This window comes from Cyanistes caeruleus, chromosome 6, assembly GCF_971803275.1.
Source record: "Cyanistes caeruleus chromosome 6, bCyaCae1.hap1.1, whole genome shotgun sequence".
NCBI lineage: Eukaryota > Metazoa > Chordata > Aves > Passeriformes > Paridae > Cyanistes > Cyanistes caeruleus.
The window spans coordinates 48,342,259-48,366,864 of NC_141706.1; the positions used below are offsets into that span (position 1 = coordinate 48,342,259).

A 24,606-nucleotide genomic window follows, 5' to 3' on the forward strand; every position below is an offset into this window, starting at 1 on the left:
GTGCACCTACTGCCATTTTGGTACTGTACTAATGACAATATCCTAGAGATACGAGACCACTGCTGTCTCAGCTCTGCTGAGCTCCAGTGTGATCAGTTGTCAGCTCTTAGGGAGCACAGCTGAGCAGAAAGCTTTTGCACAAAGATGCAGAGCTCCCCATGGCAGACAGTAGCAGACAACTTACTGATAAACATACAAGACTTTTTGATCATTTGGCTATTCACATCCTATGAGGTCAGATTACCCCACTGATCAGGTAAAGAGTCAAGCACTCCACTTCAGGTGAAATTTCTCTTTCTGAACCAGAGAAGTAATCAACTGTGAGGAAGAGAGGAGACTTTCCCCAAATGCAGCACTCCACTATGTACTGGCTGCTGGTTGGGTTGAAGTGACAGGCAATCCTATTTTTACTAATAAGGAAGTACTTTATATTCAGGTTTCAATGAGTTTATAGCTCAGCTTCTGAAGTCTAGAAAGAGCAGAAGAAAAATCCTCAACTCTTCAAAGATATCCCTTGAGGCAAAACTCTGAATACTGACATTGGCTGTTACAGAAATGCATTTAAAATTATCAGCTGGATTTGCTAGTACAGCTGGATGTCTTGTTCATTGCTGTTTGGAGGTGAAGCTTTGGAGGAGAATTTTGGAGCAACTGGGAATTCAACCAGTGTTGGTCTTCATGGCTCCTTTCCTGCTGGGGTGGGTGAGAGAGTAAGGTGCTTGAAGTTTTATCTTTTGGAAAGCAAGTATGATGTTACAGTTCAGAGTAAAAACAGATTATTTGGGGCTTGGCTAGTCACATTTCATGAGAAAAAACTATCTCAGTCATTAGGTAAAGATTAAGCAATGTGCTTTAAGTTAAAAAAGCACTTAAATGTTATGTAAAGTGCAAAAGCCCCTAGAAATGAGAAAACAGTGAGGTATCTTGGTAATTCTAGTTACATGAAAAGTAAACTCAGAGGCCTGGTTCTGTGACCCTCAGCTGCAGAGTTTGTGGTTAAAAAGAAACAGGGGGAGGTGATAGGCAAGGTGAGCACAGAGCAGCCCATTAAATTATGTACACTCAGACTCAAAAATGAGACACAAGAGGTAATATGAAATCAAGCACTTTATTATTATGGATCAGGTTTCAACATATACTATTGAGTCATAAATTTAATCTGATTGCTTTATTCCTTAAAAAAATTACACCAGTGAATAGTTTCTGGCCTTAAAATCTGGAGCTTTTTTGAGAATTTTTCTTGTATTGGGGAGCCCTCTACTCACTTGATTCTGATGAGGTTCACTGCAGGTCAGAAAGGATGAAGGGGAGGAGAGTGCAGTGCAGGCTTAAGGTGTTTCTTCCCCTGAATCAGTGAGCAAATTGCCAGTGCTGCAATGCTGCTGTTGTACACATGCACGACAACAGCTCATGTCTCCATCTCCCCAGATCCAGAATGGGGCTCTGGATGCCCAGGGGGATAAGACTACCCCACTCTGTAGGTAGTGTATAATTTTTTGTGTTTTCCTGTGTGGGATCCAGCTGTACAAACTTTGGTTTGAATTAGATGAGTGTAATGTAATGTAGTGATTAAGGATATATATACAAGCTACACTCACGGAACGAGAAAGGCATTTCTCTCTCTGCAGGGTAAAATACTGAAACAGGCATTATTTTGTACTCAGTCTACCAGTGACATTTTAATTTATGAGCTAAGAATGCAATGATTGCTGGCTGCAGAAATTGATTTGGTGTTCATCTGATTCAACCCATGTCAAGAGTTTGAAAGTAATTATGATAGTGGAGCTGATAGGCAGGCAATTACATTTTTGTTCTCTCTTTTCTTTCCTTTTTTTACTGAAGTTGTTCTTGTCAGAAGGCCCTACAAGCATGTGTATAATCTTTGGTAATGTTATTTTGTAGACTATTAAGGTATAATATCAGTTAATGTTACACATGCACTAACTGCATTCCTAAATAAAGTCTTACCCTCTTTGGAAACCTCACAGGCTAACCAGATTAAGGAATCCATGTTTAGCCAAAAAGTCTTGTTCTGCCCATCCTTCCTCTGCACTTCCATTAATCTTGGCTGTAAGTGGTATTTCCTAAGGCTGTCTTCTGTCGTGCTCCCTGTTCTGTGATGTGAGGAGGGAGAGGCTCTCTCACCTCAGCAGGCTGCCATCGGGGCACTGCTTTGCCAAGGAGATGTTGCAGGCTCTTGTTCCTACGCTCCTGATGCAGTGAGAAATTTCCCTGCTTTTAGCTATTCAGAAGCACGGATGTCAAGCCTGGATCCTTTCGTGGGGGCTGCACCCTCTGAGGTGTCCAGTGGGTGTTTTGCTGTTGTGCACACCCTGAATGCTGTGTCTGAAATTTAGGTGCAAATACAGAAAAATTACTATTCAAAAAATGATATTTTGATATCATTCTGGTTTTGAGGTTGTATTTAAAGGGCATTTGATGTTGTTCAAGCATAGAACAAAAGCTAATCTTTTAACATCATAACTCACTGTAAAACTGAGCTGTTATTTCCTTGTCAGCTGTACTAACTATGTTGCTTCTTTGCCTAAACAGCAGCACTAGCAGCAAGGTCTCTTTTATTCTGTTTATACAGTAATACTAAATAACAGAATCTTGATCTCATTTGGGGCTGAGGGTAATATCATTATTGTTAAAATTCAGGTAATAGCTGTTGTATCTTCACATATAAGTTTTATGCTTTCTGATGATGTGTAATTTAAAGAAATCTTTCCCCTGCAAGTTTAAAAGCCTGTGTTTGAGTTATGATCAGTATCTCTGTTGGTATTAAAGAGCCACTCAGTTTTCCTCAAAGTCTGAAAGAAGAAGGGGTGGCATAGAGAAAGAGGAAAGTAGAGGACCAAAGCTCCTGAGCTTCAGTAATACTGCAGGGGAGGGAGAGGCACAGTAGGAGCAGAAAGACTTTGACAGCTTAGGGCTGAAGGTGGAAACAGTGAGTGGGAAATGGAGACTAAAGTCTAGAAAACAAATCATAGCACAGGGAGAGATGTAACTGAAGCCTGTGAAAGGTATCTGTCTCCCTTCCAAACTTGTCAATTATCCATTTATTTCATTCATTCACTCCTGGTATATTTTTCTCTTTTTGCTGAAGTGGATGAGAAATTATATTTACTTTAAATCAATGGCAAGGTATGGAATTGTACAGGAGTTGTGTTTTCATTTATGTCTTTTATGTTCACATCCTGTACAGGAAGAAAGAAAGAACCTATGCCTCCAGAAAATTCTAGTTTATGTGCTTTTACGTCAATTATTTCTCTTGCTTTTGCAAAGATTTACCTACTGGTTTCCAGTTGATTAGCCTGGCAAGAGCCAATAGCTTCTCCCTCATGTTTCTGAAGACTTCATTTCACATAGAACCAAATTCTGTGGTTTCTTAGTTCTGTAGTTTTAGGATTTATTAGTCTGCATTCTCTTTGACCTTACTAACTTTAAACCAGAGCAGTTTCCTTAAAAGTATTTTATTACTGAACTCCAGTGGACAATAGAGTCCACACCAGGGTGAAATGTCATGCTCATTCAAAATGATACAAATGGTTTGAAGAAAAAAGGTAATTTGGGGCAAACGTATGCTATATTTTGAACTGTCTTTTGGGCTACAAAGTACAGCTGCATGTGATTTTCTTTAAAGCTCAGGTCTATTCTCATCTTCTAATTTTATTCAGGCAGCATTTCAACATTATATTTAAGCCTAATTCACTTTACAACATACATGATAATAAAGACCATTTGCCATCAAAAAGAGATAAGGAAACGAATTGGAGCAGATTCTATAGTGTGTCCTCACTTTTGGAATGTATAACACATTCCACATTTCTATTTATGATACTGAGTCTCCTGTCTGTTACTGATCTTGTGTGGATTACTCCAGTCCATTTTAAATGATTATCCATTACAGTGCTCTCCTTCTGCCTTCTGACTCTGAGAACCTGACAGGCATCCCTGGAGCTGAATCAGGTGCATTCTGTGACCTCAGAAAGGTGTCAGCTTGCTGGACTGAGAATGACTGAGAAATGCAGCATCCTCTTAAAAGCTTTATTGCTTCTTTGTAGATCACACTCCATATACAATTCAACAGATGCCATTCTGAAGTGTCACTGGAATCAATAAATCACTTCTGATAGAGGGCCTTTAATTCAAAAGTATCAGAAACTGAGGCCAGAACAGAAGAAAATGCATTATTTGGCACTGATTCATCGATCTTCTTAACCACACTGAACATTGAAAATTAGTCTGTATGCTAACAAATGACCAGATTTGGTTACTTTTGGACATATATTTGCATTCAAGAAGGCAAACCAAAATTTAGAAATTGTTAGAGGAAATAAAAGCTAAACTAGTATTGTGCTACTAGTATTGTGTAAATCTGTGTTGTGCCTTGCCTTCTGCATTGCACTCAATTTGGGCCATCAGCTCTCAAAAACTGATCTATGGAGAATAAAAAAGCTGCAAGACATGCAATGGTTTCCACATGAAGAGAGGTTAAATAAGCTGACATTCTTCATGATGAAAAATTGGTAACCAAATGGTGATAACAGAGGTCTCTAAAATCAAAGTGGAACAGAGAAATTGTGACTAGGCAATGACTACTCACAGTTTCTCATGAAACAAAGATTGAGGAGTGAAATGAGGTAGAAGCAAGCTGAGATCAAGCAGGAGGAAGTGCTTTTACAGGAAATGTGGAACTCACTGCCATATGATATTGTAGAAAAAATATGAATAGATTTTAAAAGCTAATATGTCAGCATGTGGTTGAAAAGCCCATTAAGAACCATGAAATACAAAATCTGTGCAGCACAGAGTTGCAGGTATAACCACTTCCTAACAGAGGCTTGCTGCTCCAACTAGCATGTGAGAGAAAAGTACTTCTGCAGGTTTCTCTTGTGTTTATCCTTTATCTGTCAACAAACATAAAATGGCTAATGCCAGAGGCAGGAGTCAAGGCTTCAGTGGAGTTTGAGCTAGCATGACTGCACTTCTGCTCTGCTTTTACATGTTCTTATAACACAGTCATTATAAGTATATATTTGCATTTGAAGCACTTACATCTGTGACTTGGTGTGGACAGATACCAGACATACCTTCAGGCATTTTAAACAGCCTGAAAGAAGCAAAAATTAAATATGAGACATGTAACTAGATAAATCAAGGAGGCAGTGAACCTCCAGCTCTTTATAAAATTCACAATGCAGGAATTCCCTTCTAAATGGGAAGGCCTTTGTCTGTAAATTGCATCAATATTTCATTAATTAAATTCATTTTTCTTTCTGTCTTCCTTTTGTTTTGTGTAATTAGGATATAGTCATTTACAGCCAAACCTCTGTTCAGCTGCTATAAAATATTCATTTCCAGTTGCAGCTTGATAATGAAACAGTATCCTGCAGCCCATTCAAACTGTTGCAAGGCAAGGCAAATTACCAAAGGGAAGGGAATAAATTCATTTTTAAAAAAAACAATGAACTTAAATATGCTCAGTACAAAATGGTTTCAGGCAAAGGAAAAGGCTGCCAGCTAAAATGCAATTTATGTAATACTTTGGCAAGGAGGTGGGAAGCCAGTGAATAGAACTTAATGAGTTGACAGCTGTCAAGAGCTCCATGGTGTCAGATTGTAGCATTTGTTTCGATCAATTGCACATTCTGGGTAAGTGGGAGACAGGCAAAAGGGATATCCTGGGACCAGCCAGGTAATTTGTTCCACCACGTATGTGATCCTGAGATTCAAAGCTGCCTGGTAGAGATGTTACAGAGCTTTCCTCTGCACCTGTTGGAGAAGCTGTGCTGAAGGCAGGTTTTGTGTTCTGATGGGATGAGTACCCATGGTCCACCATGGCAGGGCTCTTTATCTGAGGGTCATTTGCCTTTGGTGTTAGGCTCTGCTGCCATTTATATCTATAGATGTGCACTGCAGGCTTTTCCCACTGATGAGGAGAATTTGCAAGAAATTCGTGTCTGCAAGACCCTCAGTTTGTAGGAACTGCACAGTCACCTCCAATATTTTATTTCATTTCAGGAACATTAAAGAGAGCAGAATGTTTCTTATGTCCCTACCTCAGCCCTGCATAACAGTTTGTTACAGTCCATATGGGAGTTCCATTTTGAAAGTGTGAGTCTTTCTGCCCACAAAATACTAAGAACTGGATACAATCAGGGTAGGCTGCCCAGGGAAGTGGTTGACTCACCATCCCTGGAGGTATTTAAAAGATGCGTAGATGTGGCACTCAGGCACGTGGTTTGGTGATGGAATTGGCTAATGGTTGGACTAAGTGATCTTAAAGATCTTTTCCAACCCAAACAATTTTGGAATTTTATAATCTTTTTTCAGATGCTTTATATGTCCTCAAGGTACTGTCAGAGCAACTTATAAACATTTGCTTCCAAGAGATACATGTGTATCTTTATTATTTTAAAAATTAAGCCTTGGTGTGCTGACACATTAACAGCCCGGTAAAGGGTCATTGCAAATCAGTGGCAGAGGCATCCTGGCACTCAGATCTTCTGTGCAATTCCACAGTTGTGCAAAATGGGCAGTTAGACTTTGTGAAAGTAATGGACCCCTCTGACCTGAGTTTTCTGAATCAAAAGAAATCTCACTGACTGCAGTCAGTGAGTCTTTGCAGTGTTTTACTTGCAAATTCCTGATTTAAGTTATATGCCTACTAATAACTGTGAGACAATTAATAACAGCTGCTAATAATTGGAGCCAATTACAGGGCTCTTTAGAAACATTTTTGCTATCCTGAAGCGTTCCAGAGGAATACAGTGCCAAACTCTGGAGTTCTGACAACTTCACTGCATGTCCCACAGTGCAGAAATGTGCTTTGATTTTACCTGCTGTTGCCAGTCAAAATCCTAATATGGACTTAACTATGTCTATTATGGTCAGATTAGTTTGAAACACTCATAGGTGATGTAATTCTGCTGGCAGAAAGCCTTCTTCAGTCAGCATTGCTGGACCTAAAAGGAGCAGCTCTACCAACTTGGATATACCCTCATGTCTGTAGTGCCAGTAATCTCTTTAGTGTGAGTAGGGCCTATATCTAAAAATGCAGGGGCACCCCTTTTTACATTCACTGGCTATTATGTCTTGTTTCTAGCTGATACAAGTAAAGCTTAAATAATGACACCATTGAAGAGGGAATTTTAAGGGAAACTTGTTTCCTCCCAGGAGCGACCAGAAACATACCATCATGCCAATGCCATTGCTGTAGTTATAGCAATGGAAGATGGGATTCTTAGAACAAAAGTTCTGATTCTTTCTGCTTTTTTAATTCTTATGAAAAAGCAGAAACTGATGTAGCAAAAAACCTAAGCATATACTTTTGTCTGTCTATTCAGGGCCTGGAATATCTTGAATATGGGGACTCTCTACATTTTGGCTCCATCCTGGTCAAGCTGTCCTTTTCCATGCCTTGCTAAGACTAAGGTTAAATCCTCCATGGGCAAAAACTTGGCTGTCCATAGTCAGGAAGTGTATGTATTTTATTGTATTACTAAAGGCTTTTAATGGGCATTGCACTAAAATGGCTTTGTTTCTTTTGTGATTTCCACTGTTGTCAACACTATAATTGGAATATATGAGAGGAAAAATTTCCCAGAGTTCAGTTTTCAACTGGTGTCTCATTCAAATTCTTTAGGCAGAAGCTTCTTCATTTCATAGTGGGCATGAATTTCATGCCATCTTTCAGTCCCTACAAGAGGTTATTGATGTAAAAAATACAACATTGCCACAAAACTGCATTGAGAAGCAAGTTTACTGACAGTGAAAGTATTCTTATGGATTTAGAGCTTCAAATCCTCTCTCCTTCTGATGTTGTTGCTTTGGATACTTGTTTCCTGGTATCTCCCAAATTACAGCCTGGAAATCTGAAGGACACAAGGAAGAACCTTGTAGCACTTGACGCCTCTATAGACAGAATTGCAGAGAAAAAGAAAGCCTCTTCACTGTGTGTGGAGTGGGTTTGTTGTTTTCCCTTAAAGCAGGTAGAAGTATAGATGATGTCAGAGAGTTCTTGATGGTGTTTAAAGTCTGAATTCCTTTGTCTAGCTCTCTGCTTAGTAAGTGCATTCCAGCTGAGTGTCTGTGGGGCCATTAAAGCAAACTTTGTTCCTTTTTTTCATTTTACACAAACACAAAAGATTGATTTGTCTTTACGACAGTTAATCAAACTCACTAGAAAACTAAATAAATAAGCAAGGAAAGTGGCCTTCTTATCCTTCACAGGCCAAATGTTCTGATTAGGCAGGGGCTGCTGAGAAACCCAGCGGCTATAAGTGTTTATCAGGTTGGTTGTGTATGGGAGTCAGCCTTTTTTCCTTGCATAACAACCCTCTTCATGTGCCATTTAAGTGAAATTCACTTCAGATTTAATGTTCAGGAGCCATTTGTCATGTTCCACAGCTCATGGGATTGAAGTTTACCTGGTTTCATCGGTACTTGATGGACCAAGTACGTTTTTTAAGGTGATGGGTATATGTTTGATGGGAATAGATCTCTTTCCTTGTTAAAGTTATGATTAGACAAATTTCTGGCTCTAGCTTAAGGTTTCCCCCTTGATTCCTGGTGGTGTTGGTAATGATTTTATTTCTCTGTTTACTCTTTTGTTACTTGTTTTTTTCTTACATGTGACATGAACTTAGTGCCCTGTCCCTTCAGTAAAGGTGTAGGTTTTCTCATACTTGAAATGGGGAAAAAAATGTTAATGATAGAAAAGCATGATTTTTAAACATCAGGTATGTGGCAGTTGTATTTCTGGGTGAAAAATTGTCTGGAACTGTTTAAATTAATTTTTATTAGATTTGACCATGATAATGTCAGTATATTAATAGGTTAATGGTAATATATATGTTTTGTTGAGTAAATAGATGTCTTTGTGCTGACAATCATTTACATCATATATTAAGAGAGGATGGATGGAGTTTGGAGTTGTGGTTAAGAAGCTGTCACTGCTCCTGGGAAATATGAGTTCTACTACAGCCACTTTTGTGATGGTTGTGTTTATAAACTTCTTATTGTTTATAAATTAAAACCATTCATAGCCTTTTTTTTGAAGGTATGTTGCGTATGTGCTTACATATAGTTATTCAGTGGCTATTTTCCTTTGTTAAATGTTGTACTCTCTAACGTTATTCAGGGAGCATTTCTAGGTGCTGATCGGTACCTAGTGGGCCAGGATTTATCCTGCATTTATTTATTCTACATTATGTTTATTCTGCACTTAAATGTGTGGGAACTGCCTTCCCCTTGTGAGCTAATGTGTGAATCCTGTGAGTAACAGTATTTAAATGCCATTTTCTAAGTGTGGGTTAATGTTTGGAGAGAAAGAGGAATATTTGTCTGGCAAGAATAGTCTAGCACATTAATGCGACTATTCAAAGATAGTTGTTTATCTTATTGCACTCAGAGGTACTTATAATAATTGCAGAAGTTGTTTTAAGGCACATTTATTCAGAGTGATTACGTTTATTGTTACTTTATGAATAACACACCCTGTCGCATTAGATTCTAAGTGCCACAGTTTGGACCCTACTAGGGTGTTTTCTCCCTTATGAATTTTACAGTTGTGTGTGCCAACTGTTAGTGGCCAATGTAATAATGAGCAAGAGAAATTAAGAGAGAAGCAGGGAAGGAGGTAAAGAACTCCCCAGTTTAAAAAAAAAAAAAAAAAAAAATATGATGGGCAATTGCTGTGCAGCCCCTAGGGCTGGCTTGCCCATCACTTCCCTGGGATGCTGGCAGGATTCCCCTAGGGCTGGCTTGCCCATCACTTCCCTGGGATGCTGGCAGGGATGCTGTGGCTGGTGTCCCTCTGCCTGCTGTAGATTGGGTATCAGGCTGTACTGCCATCAGTGTTTGATAGGTGAGCGTGCTCCTGTTTTCTCCAGGGAGCGGTGTCTGCTGGGAGAAGATCTCCCGTACCTTTAATTTCTCATTAAGCCTCATTTGCAAGAGATTATGAGATCCCAACAGCAGGTGCAGTATAGCAAACTGCTTTAATAGAAACAAGATTGTGTGGTGTTATTAAGTGATCACGTAAGCAGAAATGCCAGTTAAATTGCACGTGTGGCTACCTCTTTTCTACACAGTAACTGTACTTTACAGGTTTGTTTCTTTTGAATCATGTGTTAGGGGGGAGTGCAACACAGTGTGCTGATTTTGAGGCTTAAGAGATTGTCATTAAAGCTACTGTGCTGTGCTTAGTTATTTATTTCTTGCTAAGAGTGATCCAATCAATAACAGAACAAAATCAAATACAACTCCCTCCCCTCTGAGGAAAAAAGACAAGCTAAATAAAGATGTCCAGGGGAAAATGCCAGCAAACGACATATTGATTTCCAGCAAAGGAGCAAAGTGTAAATGAAAAATATTCTTCTGACACAGTTATTAAGTGCCAGCTAGCACGCAAAGAAAAACCCATTTACTCTTACTAGAGGCTGAGTCTTCAAAGGGCAGCTGATTCATCTCAGATCATTTGAGTCTCTAACTTTCTGAAACATAGGCTCCCCTTTACTAAATGTAAAGGAGTTTTCTGTACTTAGGCTTTGCTTTGAGAATGTAAAATGTTTACTAAAATTCTGATTGTATGCCAAGCAAGCAGAGAAGCTGTTTTCTCCCTGTTGTATGGCTATATAAACAGAAGCATGAGGAAAGGGGTCAATTTTGCTGATGTCAGATAGCACATTTATGACAATATCAGGAAAATAAAACCTAGTAATATGTGGGCTCTGATTCAATGCCCCTGGAAATTTGGACTGGGGCAATTTTAAAAGTTACTGCATCCCAGTGATCTGCCCTACCCTTCTGCTGGTGAAGTATGTAACATTTCATTTTTCAGCAGGGGTATTTCATAGCCCAGCATATTAATAAAATTATTTCTCTGGCAGTTTAAGATAATACATTAGAATGTGTACCTAAGGGACTAGAGCCCACACCAGCAGGATGCTAAATTCTGTCAATAAGTCATCTTTTTCCTACATATCTATAAGAATCTTTCTTCAGTTTTTGCTCTCTGTGTCATGCTTTAAGCAGATGCTAAGAGCAGGAAGTTGAAATTTATGCTGCCCTGTGTGTTCAACTGGTTGTTGGTTCTTCTGAGTGGGATAATGGCACAGGGGAAAACATTCTGACTCTATTTTCAGACCATTTCATAAAAGAAATGTCTTCCATTAGAAAACTTTTGGACAAGTATTGGGAAACATCATTGTGTAGATTGATGTAATATTCAGAAAGTCACATTCCTGAGCAGTATTTGAATTTCAGCAAATTGTCCTTCCAGCAGCTCTCACTGACTTTAGAGTGGGTAGTTGTTGTGGGGTCAGCTGTAGTGGCTTGAATTTTAGCATTAAGCTTTTTAGTTACTTTTACAACTTTAGTTCATGATGGGCATTCCTTCTGTACCTTTCTTAAGGAGTTTTCACCTACATCACCACCATCTGCATAACTGTGGTTATATAACAGTGGACTGATGGTTTCTGTTTCAAGTAGCAGTTTCCTTCAATAAGAAATATATAATAGGGAAGGAGCACAAGCTCCTTCATCAAATGACGAAAAGTATACTCAATGTGAATATTCTTCCTGTGTGGTTATTCCAAGAGGCTCTGTCTTCAGTGTATAGACACACAACTTTCATCTTCAAGGCACTTACTGGAAGAAGAAAAATTCACATGGAAAGGAGAAATTGTTTGTTAAGAGGGGAGAGTGTCCTCTCACACCAAAGCTGTATCTTTTGTATAAAATAAATGCTATTTTACAGCCCAGTTCAAAGCTTTTGCAAATCTTGATAGTTATATTGAACAGTCTGGAAAAGACTTTCCAGTTGATGTTTTCCTAGGTCAAGACAAAAAGAGCCTGTTCTGTTAGGAAAGGAAAGAAATAGAAAAGCAAGTGGCTCTGTGGGCATATGTAATCAATAAACAACCAATCTAGATTCATGGAAATGAATTTTTATTTATTTATTTAGCTCCTAAATAATATGTAATTTCTTCAGGCCAAGAAATAAATTGAAAGGATTTAGGAGGATTTGCTTATCAGCAGAACACCATGTAGAATTACATTCCTTATGCTTTTGGGAAGGTACATTGAAGTTGGGTTAAGCTGCTGTGGTTCAATACTTCTCTTTCCCCTGTCAGGGTGCCTTGAACAACAGATGAATTAATCCTCTCCACTTTCCTTTCTCCCATCTTTGCCCTCCCTTCGCTTTCTCTCTCTGCTCACACTGCCTCACATCATCACCATTCCCACGGCCAGCAGACAGAGACAAAAGGCAGAAGCATGATTTTTCCCTGTTGACTTTCCACAGCTCTGGCACAGAACAAAGTCTCTGAAATTTGGCATCAAACCTGGTCCAGAATAGTCAGACTTTACAGTCCTAATGAACTATTGATTTTAGTGAGACAGGCTTTTGGCTTTCAAAGGAGTAATTCAAGCTTTCAAAGCTCTTTTTAATCATGACTGCCCATGAATCTAGATTGACATGCAATTGGGAAGATTATTTTTTGCTTTCTCTTACTTAACTGCCTAGTTCCTTAATCTGTTGTCTGCCATAGTAGTGGACAAATGGCTGATTTTGTTGAGGGGTAGCTCTCTCATGATCCCTATTTAATGCTATAATTTGACAGCAAATCAGCTTTTATATCCAGCTAGGAACATGCAGCCAGATGAACTTTTGCTGGGCTACTGCTGAAGGATACATGCCTACTGGTTACCTACCTGCCTCTTGGTAGGTAACACACCAGCCCCAGTGACAAGGACCCAAGGGAATGGCCTGAAGTTGTGTCAGGGGAGGTTTAGATTGGCTGTCAGGAAGATGTTTCTCACCCAGAGAGTGGCTGGGCACTGGAACACTCTCCCCAGGGAAGTGATCACTACACCAAGCCTGACAGAGTTCAAGAAGTATTTGGACAATGCTCTTGGGCACATGGTGTGATCCTTGGGGCTGCGCTGTGCAGGGCCAGGAGTTGGACTTTGATGATCCTTGTGGGTCCCTTCCAGCTCAGAATATCCTGTGTTTCTGTGATTCTGGCTCTGAGCACAGCTAACTGAAAGGCTGTGCTGGATGGCTTCACTGCCTGCTTTTGCAATGACAGAGAGAAATGTGTAATGTGTTTATATTACATAGTGATGGAGAGGATGCAAATATGGACTTGATTTGGAGTGAATTAGATTGGACTGAAGATAGATGGAGCAAGCTCTTCCCCATTAGAGCATATACACTAATGGTATTCATACCTGGATGGTTTAGGCAACTGCTTGACCTCAGTGCTAATGGTTTCTGGTATTTCTTTGAGACTTCTCCATAGTTGGTAAAGATCACTACTTAGATTTTTCTTGGTGAAAATAACATTTTTTTTCCCCTTAATTTTATCTTTTTTTGAAGCACTCTAAATAGTTCATCATTCTTCCTGATGTCCTTTGTGACACCTGTAAATGTAAAAATTTATCTTAAGTCCTTCTTAAGTCAGGTTTAGTTTTACTAAGCCTGTCTGATTCATACATCTCTCGAGTTCTTTCCCCTTTTCAGTGGTTCTTCTCTGAATTGACTAAAATTACTTCTAATCTTTTGCCATTGAATTGTCCAAAACTTAATGTAATGAGCCGTTCTCTCTTGCTGCAAAGTTGTTGCAGTCTGGTTGAAATCAATGCCAATTTAAACAAACAAAGGATTTGGTCCTCTTGTTTTTGTATTTACCTCAAATGAGCTATATGAAGAAAAATTATTAGTTTCATGTTCTTTGATGCATTGCCTCTGCAGGCAGACATAACCTCAGCTTAGTATCTGGGGATATCTTAGTATCTTGCACATATTTGTGGCTGTGTCTGTCCCATGATAAGAAATTGCATGTTGTTCATCTGGTAATGAGATGGAGAAGATTAATACACTTTAGCAAAAGACAGGAGACCCAAGACTCTCCTTAAAACTTTATACAGTCCCAAATTGCAGCTTCTTTTGTAATACCTCATTGTGATTTTTGCAACATTTGTAATATTTTCTCATTTGTATGCAGATTAGTTCTATCTGTATGTAGTAGTTTGAGTTTGTCCAGACTGAGTCTCTCAGGTCTGCTATACTGTAGTGACCTCAAGGGTATTTTGCAAATAAAGATTAATTAAAAAGTGAGAAACAAATGTAATGTGTAGAAAGGACAGATGAAGGATTCTCATTTAATTGAATAGTGTGAACAGAATACGAAAAGTTCTTTAAAAAGCCCAGTTACCGAAGTACAAAAGGTGGAGGTATTCAAGCTAGAAATGGCACCTAATGAGACACTTCATCTGCTATGTTCTTTTGGCAAAACAGCAAATGCCTTGAGCCTGTTCTTTGCCAAGAAACATCTTGGTTTCTAGAAGACTGAACAGTATTGCTAAGGTTTTCCTATTCTAAAGGGAGCATTTATACTCCCTGTATAGAAGAAAATATTTAGTCCATATTCCATAATAAATTTGAGACCTATAGAAAATACAGCAGTATGGAAGGAATGGAGGGAGCCAAGTACTTGTATTTAGGAAAAGTTTGTTGACTTTCAGCTCTACATTTTAGGTGTGAAAGGCAAATGCAGTGCCCAGGTTAATACAACTGTATTTCTCCACTCTTGGGAAGATATTTGTGCCTAGCATTTCATGATGGTCGTATTTCAAGAAGTACTGTAAATTGTGGTTCCTTGGTGGCAAATAGATTTACACTTCTCTCACAACAAAGCATTAAGTGTTGCTTTTCAAGTAATGGTGTTGAATTGGAAGTAATATGTATAGTGTGCAGAAAAATTTCAAGAAATAGGCAAATAGGAAAATTCAATCCTCCTTTACCAAATGAAGCAACTGCCAAGAGTGTAATTCTGCAGGAATTTGTCTGTGGATTGAATTTATGGGTCCTTGTCTTTTCTCTCCCTCTAGAAGGGAGAACTCCATCATTCCTGGGTGCGTTTTTTATAATTTCATAAAGCTGTTTTGTGACAGAGCTTATTTTATCCAGCATGCTTAATCTTTCTCAAATAGCTGTGTACCCAAAGAGCAAGGTGTCAAAAAAAGCTTCCAATTGGGAAAAGGAAGATTCAGCACCTGCCATTTTGTCTAGAACAAAGGAGCAAGGGTTATGGATCTGATACATAAATTAGGGCTTTGGGCAATTTAAAGATTGGACAGGAACAGAGTCATCTTGAGAAGGTCTTGCCACACCATGCCAAATTTCCTTGCACTATATATCCCACACCAGAACATACAGTGTAATGAACAAAGACTGTAGAACCATCACCGTGTCAAGATTGAAGAGGCCCTTAGAGTGAATAATTAGGAGGAGGTGATTACAGGACTAATAATTCATGGAAAGGAATGGGAAGCCAATTCAGTGAAATTGAAAGAATTTGAAGGTAAATATGCCCATAAATCCTCTGGGGTGGACTCAGAGTTTAGCACTTTCTCCTACCCTAGTTTTATTCCAAAGCAATTTCATTAAACACTAGAGAGAGGGAGAGAAAAAATAATAATATAAATGCCATAAAAAATCTTTCAGAGGAAGGAATAAAAAGGGTTCCTGCCAGAGAGAAATTTTATTGAAAGTTATTATAATACCTATCTTTAGTTTTATGGCCTTTAATACAGGCCAAGTAATTTCAAAGCTGGGATTCTTTAAAAATGAAATACATATTTTAAAATAGTATAGTGTGACTTATTATTTTTAATATAGAATTGAGCTAATAGAGGGAAGGGAAAAATATTTTCTCTCTCATGTTCTTTCCAGTGGAAACACAAACATCATTTCCATCACAGCATATGGAGAAGTTTCATTACTATCCTTTTGCCTGCACATAAGAATGTTTAGCTTTTACTATCCCTAGACCACTGGGCAGACACTAAAACATGAATCCACTTACATCCCCTGGGGCCAGTGGGTGAGTATAATGAGAACCATTTCAAAAATGGGGAAAAGGGACCAGAAATGGGATGGTGTTTTTGCTTACTGCCTCACAGTGAGCTGTTTCTGATGTGAAGAAATCATGTTAGTGGAGAGATTTCCAGGATCTCTGCTCACTAGCCTCTCCTGTCTTGTGGAAGCAGCAAGGTTAATAAACATCCAGTGAAAATTCTCAGGGAGGGTCTCGAAAGGTACTGATTCCTGTTACAAGAAGTAATGGTCGTCTGGATGTTTCCTTGACCCTGTTCCTGTGGTCAGGAATTTGCTGTTCTTTCTCACTGAAATAGCTTTATTCCTTCGGGATGATTCAGATGTTGGTATCTAAGCGGAAGGCGTATGGAAAACCAATATGTGGTGGGACTAGAAAATCAGTTAGTGATGAATTGTGATGGAAAGTACCGAGATTAAAAATATAAGATAGGAAATAGCAGGACAGATTAGTATACTTATCTCTTCTGTGGTTTCTAGAGATCTCATTAATGACCTTGACTTAAATCTAACACCACTTCTGGAGGTTTTATTTCTTTTTCTAACTCTCATTTTTATACATACAAAATCAACAGGATGGGATAAGGAGCGATCGCAAAGAAAAAAAAAATAGAATATCTGGTGAAATAGCATGTAGTAGAGATGGGGAGAAAAGATGGAGATTAATTGATAAAATCACGTGTGGAACCAATCATGAAAAAGTGCAAATAGAGGTTGGAGTTGACAGGGTTGGTGAGTACTGCACATCACACATTTGCATTTTGTCTGAGTCTGCTTACTGTGCCCTTTGTTCAGAACCGACACAAGCTGCAAGAGGATTTTATAGCAGGAAATCTAGTACACATACCAGAGTGCAGCATAAATATGTTGCATGTACTGCCTTAAGCTGCTTATGAGATGGGAAATTGAACAAGAAGAGGAACAAGGGCCAGGCTTCATGACTTTTCAGGTTGTGGTACAGGGATTTTACCAAACTAGATATAGGGTAATTAATAGATCTGGAAGGATGTTTTGACCTTCAATTTGGCTGATCCAAAAATGTTCTAAACTTTTATTATCTACCACTATCCTGTTGCAAGGAGGTGTCCAGTTAAAAAAAAAAAAAAAAGGCCTTGTTACCTTCCTGGTTTCATATGATGCTCCTAATATGCAAGAAGAAAAAATAGTTATAAAGAAGCTCCTTATTCTTTACAATTCTTTACAAATACTAAATCACATTGTCAATTCAATTGGATTTGATTCCACATTAATGTTGCATGAAGCCTTTAGATCTGAACAAGTGGGTAATCAAATAGGTATAGCAGCTGATAAGAGACAACTACACATTGTTATAATTTTTATGTTTATTTCCCACTGGAGAAAATAATCTCTCTTTTTCTATGTCCACATGATCTAAATTTAACCTGGAAATCAATTGCCAGGGTTTTAACACTGCCTGAGCAAGGTAGTAGTGATGGATAGTTTATTCTTTATTCACAGTTCTATCCTTAATTTATTCTTTATTTGTAGTGCTATCCTTACCCTTAGACAACTACATTATAAACCTCAAGTTTCACTAACTACATTTCCCCTGCTTAGAAATTTCTAGCAGTATAGCCTTGTTTACTAAATTGTGCTAAATTACTTTACATTGGCGCAATTAAAAACTAATATCTTTTTACCCAGAGACAGCTGCATTTCACTGTTAGAGGATGTGATCACTGTATAAGTTATAAAATTTCTGGGGATAAATAATACATTCTAAAATATATGTGCCAGGACCAGAAGAATTGAAAAAAGTAGATATCTATTTTGTGCATTCCTCCTTTCTTGTCCCCTCACTGAGCAGACAAAATTTTACAGCCAGCTTGTCTTAAGATAAGTCACCAGGATTTCAACAGAATTCTTCCACTTTTGATGACTGAAAGAAGATGTTAAAAAAATGACCTTGACATGTAAGGCAGGAATATATTACCTTCAGTTCCTTTTAATCTCGACTCCCCATGGAAGCAAGATTGTAAAAGTATTTAATGAAAGTATTTGAGCATGAAACTACTGCAAGATAGCATTCCGCAAAACATTGCTGAATGACCATGCTGGGTATGACTGAGTGACACATAAAATACTTCATGACTGGGGTTTTTTTGCAAATACTCTATCATTTTTACTTGCAACTGACCTACCCTGTTTTCCTTTCTTGGCTCAATCTAAGCCACTGAAATCAAGACTGAGGGAACATTAGGTTCAATCGGATCTTTCTGATTGACTTTGTTCTCTTTTTCTTCCCTTAGCTCAAATACAAACAGAGAGGGGGAGAGCAAGGAACTTCTGGCAGAGGTCAGAGAGGTAATTCATAGTGCTGGGAGCACAGGAGGCTCAAGTCAGAGCCCTCAGAACTCTTTTGAAAAAGGGAAGAGGGAACATGTTGGAGACATGTTTACATAAGAATGTAAAGGAAACCTTATTTAAAGCTGGAGGGTCTTTTGCAGGAATACGGATTTGAAAGTCTTATTGAGATGTGTGATTCCCAGAAATATTCACCTAGAGTGCTGAAGTGCAGCTGTCCTGCTCCTGAGTTCAGCAGTGCTTCCTGCCTGGTGAGGAGCATTTCAGTTGTTTTGTTTCAGGAGTCATCCTGCTGATCCTACTGCTCAGCAGAACAGGCAGCTCTCTGCAAGGAAGAGCTGTTAAGGGAGACAGTTTCATCAGCAGCCGTGGTTGAGCCAATGCTGCTGAGCTGGGGTAATTTTGTATTGTGCACAGGAACATTACAACCTGTGTCCAGAGGCTGCCACGGGCTCTCCCTAATGGTCTGCATTACTAATTCAACTAATTGCAGCAATTACAGGCAGGAGATGCTGCTGGGAAGAGACACCAGTACACGTCTCTCTAACATGCTGCAGTACATGCTGCTCATTAATTAGAGCAGTACACACACAGAAAGAAAAAATACTAAAAATGAAAATCAAAAAAAAGGAAAGCATCATCAGCTGGAAATGCAAAGGACTGTGATGAAACCTGTAATGGTTGTGAATGGTCACAGTTTGGTTTAACCCTTTCAGAATCAGTCTTTACAGCTGGTCAACCTAGTGCATCCACATTGCTGGTCACTTGCTAAGCAAGGAGGTGATGTTGCAAGCCTGACACATGCAGCAGTTCCTCATCATGCAACAAGTGATATTTAGCATCTGGGTAAACACCAGATTCCCAACCCAAGAGGTGCATTAACAGAGCTGGAATTATGTCTGCCTCAGAGTGGTGCATCAGACACAGCAATGAGTACTGCTGGCTGTCTGAGTGACGTGTGTTATCTGGGTCTATCTTGTATATTTTTCTTTGCAGAAAGCATGTTCAGTGTGAACATGCCTCACATGGTAAGTCTCTCAGGAGGTGCCTTCTGACTGCCCCTGCATGATACTGGTACTTAGAGAGGAGCCCAGCCTCCTCCCAAGCAGACCCATCTGCAGTGGCTGTTGGAGGGCAGTTTGCCAGGCAAGCAGGCTTTGTAGCCCACTGTACTTCATTCAACAGCATCAGTCTGATCCACTTGCTGCCCTGAACAGCCAGGCAGGTGCACAGCACCTGTGCACACTTGAGATATTCAACAGCACAGGATAGGCACTATCTCTTCGACAGGAGACTGCAGCTCAGTGGAGGACACATTTACACAGGCATATACGGGGTGCTTGGTACAACTTAAATATTTTAAAAGTTACAATTGTGAAACCTGTTTTTTCCCCCTTGGATATTTAGCTGCCTGAGTAATAGCTTCTTGACTTTCAATTATCTTACTTTTGTTTTCTTTTGTTCCTTTCCTTTGCATGCCAGACAACAGATGACATCGTTTCATCAGCTGAATGTTCCAGTGATGATGAAGATTTCATTGACTGTGAGCCCAGTACAGGTAAGTCAGGTCAGTTGTGTTTTGCTTGCTTTCTGATTTCATTTGCAAAAAACAATGCATACATATATTTTATATGTGTGTGAATGTATACATATATAATTATATATGTATATATGTGTGTGTATATGTATATATATATACACTCATGTATATATACACTGTATATAAAATAAGAAACTATACAGCCAAGCATCAGATCCCATGGACTTGGCAACAGCAAAACACTGATATCTAGTCACTATTTGGTTTATATAAAGTTGTTCGCATGGAAAGGCAAACTTTCTGAAAGTGATTCCAGCTAATTAATATTTCACATATTTCTAGATGTTACTTTACTAACACAGTAGGAAAAAATCAATATGGAATGTGACAAATAATGAAGATTTATGAAGTGGAGAGGGTGAACATTTGAAAACAGAAGTGAAACAAAAGTGAAATAAAAATCAGTTATTAGCAATGTTTAATCTTTCTTAATTACTCTGAAGATGGATGTTAAGGGATACATTTGTCCATGGGATTTTGAGCACAGTTAACATGGTAATGTGTTTATACTAATTTTGTTTCCTGTGACCCCAAAGAAATTGGGGAGTCCCAAAAGATAGTTTTAACACAACAAAATTAGTAGTAATTCTTGCCTTGTTATCTGCAGTGATGCTTCAAAATGTATCCATTAAAGAGTCAGAAGGACTGGCCATGTGGAACTGACTCAACTTCTCCCTTTCAGATACATTTTGATAAATTGATGGCTTTTCTTTCTGGTGAGATATATTATGTGGTATCCAGCAGGCAACTGCAGTCTATTTTATTTCTTACAGGCTTTTTCAAGTCTTCTTTTTTGAGGCTTGCCATGAGTTAAGCATTTCTAAAATAGAGAACAGACATCATCGAATTTCTGTGTACATTTAAAAGAAAAAGAGAAAGCTTGGTTAGAATTTTGTCCTTAAAAGTGAAACATATAAATAGTTTGAGGGCGTTCTTTTGTTTGGCTTTGTTTTGTTTGTTTTTGCTTTGTTTTATTTGGGATGATTTTTTTTTTTCCTTACAAAAAATACCAAGAAAGTATTATAAATGTTCTGTTTCTAATTTCCTGAAGCTATTTGAGTAATACAATAATAACATAAAAATTCACCCAAGGCTAGTGCTTTCACATTTCTTTTCAATTCGTCATGGTGTACCTGCATTTTTAGTAGAACTTGGTCCTGTTGTAACCTGAGATTGGCATTGTATTGTAGCTGGGAACTTCCACTCCAAACTCTTGACATCCCTGTGATGGCAGTGAAGGCAGTGACACAGACTATTGGTAACAAGTAGCTCAGCCTACTTCCCAGCTCTTTTTTTCACAGATTTCCATGGATTTTTTTACTCCACATCTGTAAGAAAAGCAAATATTACTAGATTTTGAAGTATAAACAATGTGGGTACTGAGAGTTTAAATAAAGGTAGTAATGAAATGCCAGCACAGTGATTGTAATAAAAGTGAGGCATGAGATTAATAGGATTATGTTACAAGGACAAAGGTACTGCAACTATGCAAATAAATGAAGTCACTTCATTAAAGCTTCACTAACATGTGAAGACTTCATTTTTTAATTTACATTCTGATTGCCATGTATTTAAATTAAAGGACAAAATGATGTCTTTATCAGACTCCTCCTCTAGTAAATTTCTGTTTCAAAAATTACAATAATTTCAGCAGCAATTGTAACAGCAATATTTTCAGCTTGTGCTGCCAGTGGAAAAATCAAAGTTTGAGTAGAAATTTGGTAAAGCAGCATGTTTAGCATGAAATTTCATAGTGCTGTACAGCAACATTTCCAGACTAAAAATACCTCCTTCCTGACACAGTTAGAAATCTAATGCTACAAACAGGTACAAACTGGATTTGTAAAAATTACTTGCTTTTGAAAATCCTGCTAAGCATTACAGTTGGCAGATACAAGTGCCTACAGACGTTTGAATATCTGCTGTGTAAAATAATATGATTCACTGAAAATCTGCTGAAGGTTCTCTCCTAAACTACTAGACGCTCTTGCAAATTTCACCCAGTATTTTTATTGCACCCTACTCTTCTTGCATAGGAAGGTGGCCCACATAAGCCACTGAAATCTGATTCTTTTCTAGGGAATTACTATGACATTGAGAACAAAAGTTAGCTTGATTATATGTAAAAATAAGTCTCCCAGATGGTCCTTGCTGATGAAATCTGCACTTCCAGATTTTGAGTTTTTCTGCTCTCAGAGGTGCTGGTGTACAGAATTGCCAGAAGGAGGAGGAATATGCAGGTCTTTTTTGCATAAGCTTAACTCATTCCATCATAATAAGAAGGAAAAGTAGCAGGTTTATGAGGCTTCTCATTTTGTTTATCTGTCTTATTGTCTGCATTCTCAGTGCATCCAGTGTCTGCAATACAGCCTGTATCAAAGCACTCACTCAGCCCATTCTGCTCTGGAGCACTAAAGCAATCTGAGCCGGCTTATCAAAATCCAGTAGTGCTGGCTTGGCTGAGCAGATATGTTTGCCTTTACACTCCACCAGCCAAGTGAGAATTCTGGCCACACGCCAAGATCTGGTATTTAAATATGTACATTGTAGAGAGAAAAGATCCAGATTATCTTGCTTGTGTTTTCTAGTGTGTGGCTTCAGATTTTTTTTAAAGCTTAATGTTGGGGTTTTTTTTTTAAATTAGGCTCATTTGAAATTGCTTCATCCTGTTCTGTTGACAGGTCGCTGCCTACTGCCTTGCTTGATCCCTTTTACAGCAGGCTGAAAATTAAATGACCTAACCCAGCACAGTCTTCTTTTTGTTGCTCTGATAATGTGTAGCTTTTAAAGCTCTTGAGTTTCTGCCAAATTTGGCCTTCCATCACCCTCAGTGCCATGGTCTAGTAATGTAAAGGTTACTGGACTCACTGCTGCAGCTGTGAGATATGATACACATCACTGTGAACCTGCTGTGCAATAGCCAAGACAAGGGCAGCACGGAATATTTCCCTGCAAATCAGAAGTTTTTAGATTTCATATGGGTCAGAATCAAATCCCATATGTAGAGATACTACTTTGGTCTTGGTCCTGAATCAGAGGCAGTACTCTACATAGTGTTTAGAAGCCTTTGTTTTTGGTGTACTCAGAGACTGAAAACTGTGTCCTCTTTGAGGTTAAATATCATGTAAGAACCATTTGGCACAGTCTTATTGCCACTTAACTCTGACTGATGGTTGAATCTAAGACCTGAACCTCATGCACATATGATCTGCATCTGAACACTTGTGTCTCTTTAAAAAAAGACAGTGTGAAGGTGATTCCCTAACTCTGTTCCCTTCAGGATTTTCCAGGCTGGCTTGAAACATTCACTGTAGCAGGCTGGCTAACACTTTGTGCCCCCCTTCCAAAAGTGATTTCTTTTGGAATTTTGATATAAAATTTCATTTAAAAAACAGGAGCTGTCACTGGACCTGTTCTGAGTGAGGTAGCTTATAAACACCAGCTGTAGACACAATGTATATGTAAGGAATTATTCTAAGTGATGGCAATGACAGCTGTGGATCCAAAACCCCCTTGTATTTTATGTAATGCGAAAGAAACCATTACAGGTTCAGGGACAGAAATTTCCCCCTATTCATCTTATTGCAGACAAGCCTAGATACCCTTAGATCTTTATATCTCCCAGAAAGCTTAATCTAAATGATACAGGGGGGAAAAAACCTGTTCATCTGCCCTTAAGAAGCATTAAGTCAAGAGAAGATCCTCTTTTATCTCTATGAAAATGTTGCTTGTCCCTGTACATGGCCAAAAAACTTATATTCTTCTGTGCCAAAACACGATGCTTTTCTCTGGTAGGAGTACAGGACTGTCTTCTGGCCTGCTCCAGAGAGATACAGGGCTCAAATATTCAAGTTCCTTAAAACTCAAGCCAAGGTCCTGAGCCTATGCTTTAGAGCACGCTCTGTGGTGGTTTTTTGGTCACTCAGCTGCTCTCAGAGAATGTAGGATTTGTAAGGAACACATCTTTTCTGACAAGGAACGACTAGGAAGCACTGTGAAGAAAGATAGCATTTCTCTCTTTTCAGTGAAATGAGGAGCACCCTTACAATCTGATCTTACTGAGATTTCAGAGCCTTGAGGATGATAATTACGCTTTCTTGTCAGCTGTTGCTGTCTCCTCAGGCCATTGTTCTCATTCCTGTTAAGGATGTCCATTAGTGGAGCTCTGGCAGGCTGGATGCTGGTGGCCAGGCACCTGGCTGGGATCATAGCCCAGGCTGCTCCTTGGACTACTCCAAACAGTGAGACCCAAACACACATCAATTAGCCTGATGCCCAGAATGCAGCCTCTTGAAATGGTCTGTAGGGCTTAATCCTTATTCCCTGGCTTGACACATCCTGTGTTTCTTCCCTGATGCAGCTGCAAGTTTTCCTTTCCTATCAGCACATCAATTTCCTATGTGATCTTTTTTGTCCACCCCCAGGGAAATTTACTCTGTGTTTCCCAAAAGGCTTCATATATGTTAAGGCTGTCATTGTCTAATCAGACTTGTAAGCCTTGGTGGTGGGGGACTGGGCACAGCAGTGGGTATGCCAAAATCTACAGTTCTTTGCATTGGAAGTTACGTAGTGTTTTGTGCACTTACTCACAGGAGGCACATATCCAACAGATACGCTCTCTATATCTACAATTTACTGGCCTGTAGCCATCCACCTGCAGGCTGCCTGGGTCTGAGATTTATTTGCAGAAAACGAGCATAATCTGTCTTCCAAAACAGCCAGCACAGTACAAAAACCAATATGCTGAAAGTGAAGACTTCACTGAAGAAAC

General features: G+C 38.9%; 1 protein-coding gene across 8 annotated transcripts in view; it reads left to right on the forward strand.

Moving 5' to 3' along the window:
* NRXN3 (neurexin 3) overlaps nt 1-24,606 on the forward strand; it is a 972,437-nt gene that overhangs the window by 917,067 nt on the left and 30,764 nt on the right. For 4 of the 8 annotated variants that reach the window (XM_086893498.1, XM_086893500.1, XM_086893502.1 and 1 more), the window contains one exon: nt 19,718-19,793. In XM_086893498.1, coding sequence (XP_086749624.1) covers nt 19,718-19,793 — 76 coding nt within the window. Of the gene's footprint in view, nt 1-19,717; nt 19,803-24,606 lie in introns of all 8 variants that reach the window. The other 4 variants (XM_086893497.1, XM_086893499.1, XM_086893501.1 and 1 more) reach the window with 1 other exon arrangement.